Raw genomic sequence first — 8,702 nt, 5'->3', positions numbered from 1 at the left:
ATCAAGCCTGTAGGTTGAAATGCAGCAATAATCATAAAATCATAGAATTTAAGGGTTGGAATGGACCTTACAGACCTTACCAAAGCCTAAGTGTTTTCAGCTAAGTGACTCTAATCAGACTGCTCATCTGAGTAGTTCAACAACCTCATGTGCAGGATGAGTGCTGCAGCTTACTTTTGGACAAACACTGCAGCCATTATTAAGAGTACAGTCTATTTCTAGATTTCAGTTAGATAAAAATAGTTATGTTTGTGCAGTTTACCATTGCAAAAAAAAAAAGTTTTACACACCTATAGACAAACACCTTACTCTTTTCCTGCACAACACTTGGCATTTTTAATCAATGTGTACATAAATGAAAAGAAAAAAAGCAGATTATCATATTGTCCATTGTAGTTCTCTTTCAAAATCTCCTGATGATAGTCCACAAGGAAATAATAAATTGCTTCTATTGTGGAGAGGTAAGTATCTGGCTTTCCCTTCTGATGACGCCAAAAGCAAGTCTTCCTTGTCTTCAGCTCAACTTGCAGCAACCCTGTCAAAGAAAAGAAGATGACAGGTTACAATGTGGATTGGTGGCCAGGATGCCAAACAAGACTTTAGTTTTGCTTTCTGACTCTGCCACTGGTTTGCTGCTCCCTGCACGCAAATCCTTTCTCTCCCTGTGCCTCCCTTTTTCATCTGTAAACCTGAGGCAATAATTTTATCATCCTTTGTGGACCACTCTGAAATTTGATGAAAAACTGCTCTAAGTACTAGGGTACAATCCTCATATTTGCAACTCAAACTTCCAGGGAATCCTTGTGTTCACAGAACCTCACAGCCCTCAGAGAACTGCAGGGTCTCTACGGATGGCAAGAGTGGAACCCACACCTCCAGAGACTCATCGGTGTTCATAAGGTTATTAACAAACTTCATCTTTTGCAAAGTTGATACCTTTCAAGTGCAAAACAGAATCCCTCAGGCTGTTAGTGTTGCTGAAGTGAGGAATATTTGCTAGGAGCCAGAAACTTTTCATTTATGCTTGTCAAGTACCTGAAATCTCACTGAGATTACTCAGGAGAAAGCAAAACTGAAGCTGGTAATTAATTTTCCTAGGAACTCGAAGCATTCCCACCTGAGATGAAAGAAAAAATATTTTCATGTTCCATACAGACACCAAATTTCTATCTACTACAGTCTCTGTAACTTTTATTTATTAAGATTAATTTTAAACATGTTTCTTGGTTTTATGTTCCTTAAGATGCACAAAGTATTCAAAATTAAAACCACCTGAATGTGTAATCACTTTGTAAACAGGATGGACAGCTGAATTATAACAAAACGCATATACCCATCAATAATATCAGGAGCAGGTTGTAACATTATCTTTTCCTAAATGTCAAAAACTGATACTCTCTCTCACAGGATGGTTTAGGACAAGTAATGGTGTAAGTAACAACATGGCTTAAGAATTGCTGGAGAGTTATGGATGGAGAAGCTTCAGTAAGGTCCATGTTCAGGAGTGCAAACTGGGCTATGGCCCAGCTCTTGGAATTCTACACTTTCTGCCTTCTAGGTTTCATTCTTTCCAGTGTAATTGTAAGATGGATTTAGCTGTTTGCTTTGCAGCTAGTAATGTATGATATCCTGCACAGTAAAAGAATCTCTACTATAATATCTAAAAACCCCCTGAACAACAGGAGATTCTGTCCCTGAATTTAAATGTTATTGTTGCCATTCTGGAAACACAAATTCAAAATAACATAGTCTAAGTATTACCTCTAAAAATCCTATACCTGTGGATGTGAAAAGAGTTAACAGGCAACTGCATTAAGCTTGTTTCGCTTGAGAGTTTTCAATACTTGAATTCTCAGCCCTGACCAAAATGAAAACTTCCATCAAATTCAGTGACATTTCCACCTTAACAGCAGTGAAGTAAATCTGGGGGATGATTCCTCCAATGTAAACTCCCACACAGTTGTGGTCTCAGCCCTGACCAAAATGAAAACTTCCACAGAAGTGTGGAAGTTTGTGTTCACTGTTCCACAGTGAACACAAACAGAGTTCACTGAAGGCAAGACCACAGACACTCCAGAGCTTACCACAAAGGATCAGCTAATTTCAAACATAAAATATTAGGAGGGTTTTTTTAAAAAAGTTGGGTTAAGGGTTGGAGTTTACTGAGCATGTTTCATCTGCTCTGTGTCTGTACACAGCCAAAGTCAATGCTTTGTTACAGATACAGATCCTTCATATCCAAGGTTACAATACTCATGTATCAGCTAATCAAATATTTGGCTAATACAAGTGGATCAAACTTACAGGGAAAAATACCAAAGCAGTCTGTTTCTTCAACAACCATACTGATGCTGCCAATAAGCTCCCTCACTCATGTGAGAAAGTAATCATTAACACTGGATTCAACTGTTTCCTTTCTGATCTAGGGATCACTTTTAACGAAGTCATCAATCCTAGACATTACCAACTCTCAAATATTTCCTGTCTTTAACACAATTGATTTAGTTTTGCTTTCTAAAGATATATGACACCACTTTTCCAAGAAGACACAGAAGTATTTTTTTGTCCAAGTTCCCTAGGCTTTTTTTTTTTAAAGATTGATGTATTCATTTGCTTTCTCTTACAGTACAATTTGCTAGATTTACCCTCTCTGTAAATACAGGCTTACAAAACACAAGGCTTTGCTTTACATTTTCTTGGCTTCATTATTGTTTCCACCCAGTATTTCTTGTAACTTAATCTTTCTGAATAAGTATTGCAATTACTTTTTATTTGGAATTATGAACACTACTTTTTGAACTTTAATATATGAGGAATATTTTGTTGGATGGTAACTTCATTTGCAATTGAACTGAAAGATGACAACAGTTCTCTACTTTTTATGTGTATACAACATAAAAATTTCATCAGTTTATGCTTGAGGAAACTCTGCCCCACTCATCCTGGAAGTCAAAACTGCAATCTCTAAAACGAGTATTAATGCAACTTCTGTTCTTTATGACAGGCACTAAGGAGAGCAACACATGGACAGGCTGTGCACACTGTTACACCTCATGTGGGGATGGTAAAATTCTCTCCATAAGAGCAACTGACTTGCATGACACTATCAAACCTTACAGCAATCCCCAAATGTGCTCAGGAAAATAGGACTGAAAACCAGCTGTAACAGAGATGATCTAGAAAAGAGGGGAAGAGTCCACCAAATCAGCATTGTCATGGGGAAACCGGAAACCATGAGAGCTCCAAGTAACACTAATCATGAATTTTTGGCTGAAATACTGCCTAAGCTTCCATTGAGTCTTCAGTTGCCCTGGCTGCCTATTACTTTTCTTGAATTCATCCTCTTAAAATACATTCCAAATGCTTCATAGTAACTTGCAACCTGCAATTACTCAAATCTTTACCGTAATACTTCAATGTAGTTGATAGAGTATGTTTTGTGTTAAACTAAATACTTAGTAACAGGATTTTAATTAGCCAATACATTATCCTAACATGTGGGATTCTTTAACAAACTGACTAGACAGCAAAGCAACATTCATCTTCCATGTCTGTGAAATTCCTTGTAGGGTCCAGTGCAAAGCAGGCACTAGTAGTTATATCTATTACCTAGAAACTTGACAGCCCAAACTAAGTGCACCTGTTTCACTAATTGAAAGTATTTTCAAACTCCAATTCGTCTTAAAGGAAAGGGAATGCTATTGCTAATTGTTTTGTCTTTTGTGGTTTTAATCAGAATGCTTAAATGTAACCTTCTTGTAATGAACCTGAGACAAAAAACTTTTGCAGAATTACCATGTTTCTGCTTTCAGAATTGGGAGGGTGTGGAAGGCAAGCAGACATTCCCTTTTTGTCTGGAAATTAGGGAGGTCATTTAAATGCCCATGCAACAACTTCACTAGGAGGAGTAACCAAGCCATGACACAGGTGCACTGTATGCCCTAAACCCCTCGTTCACCCTCTAGGGGCCTGTCTGCCACCAACGTGTACAGAAATGCTCCCCTGGGTCTCCTGGGAAAGCAGATAACCACCTGCAAAGGAAATATTTCTGGCTTCCTTCAGAGGTCATTCAAGCTACTGTTCTTCTATTGTCTGACATGACAGCTTCCTTTCTGTGAGACTGAGGAAATTTGTCCTGATAAGAGACCTCAGAGAAATAAATATAAATGCTTTCTTAACACCAGTATTATCATGTCGCAAAACAAATTATAGGACATGAAAAGTAATGAAATCTTTGGCTCAAGAAGTTTTGTACAGCACTGAAACAGGCTGTAAAGTCTTTCACATGCACTCAGATGTAGGACTAGGTATGTGCCTATATCACACTCAGGTCTGTTACAGACATACATTTCCTTTAATCATTTCTGCAGCAATAACACCTCAATATCAACTTGTTTCTTTTTACCTTGAAGTCGTTCATCAGTTATTATCTTGTTAGTTTGATTCCAGGTACTGTCAATAAAGATTATTTTCTTCAGCTGACTGCCTTCACTCCTGCTGCTTGAGATGCATTCATCTGGATGTTTTCCTTCTTTAGGTTCTATTTTTGCTTGCTTAAGAGGTGGCTCTCTGCAACGGTCATCGTCACGACCATAGACACCTTTCTTAGTGTGCTTTTGGAGATGGAAAGCAATATCTTTCACTGAAACTGAATCAGGGCCAGGAAATACAAGTGCTATCTGAATGAAGAAAAGAAAGAGATCTGAGTGTCAACAAAATCTAATAAAACACCAGGAATTGTTTCAGTAAAGAACAGAAATTTTCTATCCCTGTCTATGAACATTTAAGTCTGGACAAGCCAAAGAAGTAGCTCTTAAAAAATGTTTTCCTTGATGGGTCATTCCTTGAAGAAAATAACATTTCTATGAGATATGTCTATTATCCTCTTCATGTAGTCAAACAGTAATGAAAATGTTAATTATGATATCAAATGTGTAAATAGTAGATTTCAGAGTAAATGAACACACAAATCATGTAACGATTAAATTCTTATAGGAATGACTAAATGATTAAAGGAACAGAACATATAAAGTTCCTATCTCACTTTTTTCAGGCTCTGTGCTGTGATAGACAAGAGTTGCATTTTAGTAGTTCTTTTCTGCAATAGTGAATGTTAAATATGTAAAAGAAGTTTAAATACTGCAGCTACTGAATCTGATGAGCACAACACAACTGCTGTTTAACTTGCTGCAAGTTGAATACTTCCATATGTTTGGGCAAAATATTCTTTATAGGACACAATGAATCTCCATTCTGTAAGGTGGGGAACATGGGAAATTCAAGGTGATAAGGCAGTGCTACAGTTTTTCTAAGCTTTGGAGGACAATCCCTAAGCACTGTACGTTTGTAGACCTAAGCTCTGAGGGAGCACAAGATGGACTGGATTAAAGGAACAGTAGTTTCCTCCCAGCAGTGCTGTACCACTGCAGGAGGAAGCTACATCTCCCCAGCACGAAACCTGACTTATCTATGTAAAATTTCTTACTTCGTGTCTCTTTCCTTCATATTCTGGAATGCAAGGGTATGTGTAAATTGTGACATCATCAGGTGCCAGGAGCTTAGCATGCACAGCAGTGCTTTTGCCATCCGTCTCGTTTGGGTGTTTGATAATGTCAATCTTCAAAGGTAACTACAGTTAAAAAAAGAAAAAGACAAAGTAAAAAGCAATATTTATGGTCATATATACAGGTACAAACATTTGTACAAAAACTGATGCGAAATTCAGGAGAAATCCCTATGGATGTGTGATTAAGATGTATCTGACAATTTTTGTTTTAATAGGCTTAGAACTAAACCAGAGACAAGTGACAAGTAGCACATTTGACGTTCCCTGTTTATGGAAGTGCCTCAGTAAGCAATGAATGCACTTTGGAATGCTGCAGCAGTAGTGTGGTACAACCTCTAGAATAGAGTCAATAAGGTAAATGAGATGTGGTCTTACTTGGAGCAATGTAATGGCTCTATGAATACTCATCTGTATTAGATATTCACCCAACTGCAAAAATGGCCATTTCAATGAAAATAAGCCTAAATTCACTAGGTCAAAGTTCCAAAGTACTTCTAAAGTATTTTCAGGATGCTTTCAAACTCCAGTGTTTCAAAATGCATTTAAATTCCTACGTGATTTTGCAAAATGTCTCAGTCCTCTTTGATGGTTCCTCCAAGTATTTTAGCTAAGAGGCAATACATTGTTTATATTTTAAGAGTGGTTATCTGAATTGTACAACCATGACATTTAGGAATGCCTTTTAGCTCACATTTTATGTAAAATTTACATTTGGTTACAGAAAAATCATACTTTTTGTTCCTCATATAATCTGTTCTGGCCAGTTATTAGAAACTGAAGAATGACCAAGAACACTGTAAAGAAACTTTGAAGAACTAAGTGAAAACATAGTTGCATGAGAAGCTGAGTGACTTCAGCTTATATTCTCATCTAGTAGACCCATAAATGTTTATGTGAGGACTGGAACATTTTCAGTGTTTGTACATGTAATTCCTCAAATAAGAACAGTAATTTTATCTAACTGTAGTTTATCCATACTTATAGCTGTGTTAAAGATGAATGTCTGTAAAGAATGAGTCAGAAAACAAATGGTCACAGATTGTTCCCTGCCCACAGCAACTCAAAGGCACAAGAATATTGTTACAAAATCTATATTAACCTTCACAGTTGGAATTTCTTTGATGGGGACAGTTTCAACAGGCACAAAGCATGTGTAACAATAAAACATCCTTGAACTACTGCATCGGGGGCATTTTGATCTCCCACTCTTCTTTGCCTTTTCCAGCACCTCCTGGGATGCTAACTGTAACTGCTGAAGAGGGTTATCTGGAAATGATGATGGAGTCTGCAGTTCCAGGCTTTCCAAACATTCGGTAGTTCTTTTTGGTCCTTGAGAGTTTTCTTCATTTGAAAGTGTAGATGAGTTTAAAGACATGGTTAGCTGAAACAGACAAGATGCTGGTAAATAAAAATCCAATCACTATGAACTAATTTATTCTGTATTGTCCTATTTAACAAAAAATACTCAAAGAAGGTATTTCCTACAACTGAAAGACTAATAAAATCATCTGATTGAGTTGTTACAGCACAAAGAGCTCTGATGAGATTTCAGGAGAGCTTGAGATAAACAGCTGGAAAGAATCCAAGATCTGCACCCTTAATGCACATATACACATGTTCATAATTTTCCCAAGTTATCCCACTCACTCAACTCCCGCAGAAGTATCTTTTTTCTGTTGTTAGGATCAGTGCCTAGAAGTTTATGAAAACACTGGTAAACAGTGTTTACCTGGATGAGCAATCCCCTTAGTCTCCTGCATGACTACTGAGTTACATCCACAGGATAGAAATTCCCCAGAGAAAAGTTAATTGCACAAATTTAGATCTCTACCCTGAAATGTATTGTGTGGGGGCCAACCAGACAACCTGAATGAAATCCTCCTTGGACAGAACTTCTGTACTTGCAGGGGCAAAGCTTGAGGCTGAAAACAGAAGAACTAAGGCAGGGCTTTGGTGCTCCATATCCCAGATGGTAAGTGCTGACCCAGTCTAGACTCCTTCTGCAATGCTGTATTTACTTAGTAACACCGATGGATTTTTTCCAGGCTTTCCTCAGGACAGATGTCTCACCCTCTGCAGCTGGCACGGAATTCTCACTGTCTGCTCTGAGCAATGCCTCAGCAACATGACCATGTGCCCACACCCAATCCATGCCCTGGTGTGGCTGATGCTCACTGCCACACTCAGGATCAGGGAAGCTCTTCTGACCAGATCACTTGGGCTCTGGTCCCCAGAGCAACCCCCAAGCAGGAGCTTGCAGGAGTTACAAACTGCCCTCTGCACTTTGTGCTGCATCACTTGAAATGAAAAAAAGTTATTCTCAGTATTTACTTTCAGCTAATTTAGGTTTACTTTTTTGTGTCAGGGATCACACTTATGAAATGATGTAACCAGTCATGTTTAACAAAGGCAAACAGTAATTCCTGAGATGTGATCCAAAATTGTGTTTAAATAAAATCAAGTGTAATTTAATTGAAAAATAACAAAAGCAAAAAAAAGACTCAGCTACTTTGCCAATAAAAATTTTAAATTAATCCCAGGAAAAAAAATTGTTATTTTGTGGTAAAACGAAGTACTCATGAAGCTATGATACCTTCTCCTCCCCTGCTAACAAGGTCTAACTCTGGGAAGGTCAGGGATGTCCACTCAAATAAACACAAATCTAATATGCATACAAGTTCTATAGTGCAATTTGCTTTCAAATATCTCTTGAGATAAAGCAAATACACTCTGCATTATCGAGTTTCCTCAAGCAGCAGAGAGGGCGAGAGGCCCTGGAATTGGACATGCATTCCCAGCCTGCAAACAGACTCGTTCCAGCGCAGAGTCCCAGGGCCCCGCGGCGCTCACCCTGACACCCTGCAGCCATCTCACCGCGGGAATATACTGCTCCAACGGCACAGGGAAACCCGTGCGGCCTCAGAGCAACAGCTATTCCCGACTGACACTGACCCTTTCGAAAAAAAACAGCAACAGAACTCACGCGACTTGTAAGAGCCAAATCTCATTTCAGACTTTAGAAAAACACTGGTAAACAGTGTTTACCTGGATGGGCAATGCCCTTACTCTCCCGCATGACCACTGAGCTACATCTATACTGTGGATAGCAACTCTACCCACAGCCAATCTCCCAACC

General features: G+C 38.5%; 1 protein-coding gene across 1 annotated transcript; it reads right to left on the bottom strand.

Moving 5' to 3' along the window:
- Nucleotides 1-288: 288 nt before the first annotated feature.
- On the bottom strand, nt 289-6,950 carry DTWD1 (DTW domain containing 1). Its single transcript, XM_009079196.1, has 4 exons — nt 6,666-6,950; nt 5,486-5,629; nt 4,406-4,679; nt 289-535 (listed from the first exon to the last, which is right to left on the bottom strand). Exons 1-4 carry the CDS (start codon nt 6,939-6,941, stop codon nt 306-308), a joined length of 924 nt encoding a protein of 307 aa, XP_009077444.1. The 5' UTR covers nt 6,942-6,950; the 3' UTR covers nt 289-305.
- Nucleotides 6,951-8,702: the final 1,752 nt, after the last annotated feature.

The sequence above is a fragment of the Acanthisitta chloris genome, unplaced genomic scaffold (assembly GCF_000695815.1).
Source record: "Acanthisitta chloris isolate BGI_N310 unplaced genomic scaffold, ASM69581v1 scaffold20917, whole genome shotgun sequence".
Lineage (NCBI taxonomy): Eukaryota > Metazoa > Chordata > Aves > Passeriformes > Acanthisittidae > Acanthisitta > Acanthisitta chloris.
The sequence above is the reverse complement of the archived record's forward strand: the minus strand, read 5'-3'. Positions and strand labels throughout refer to the sequence as shown.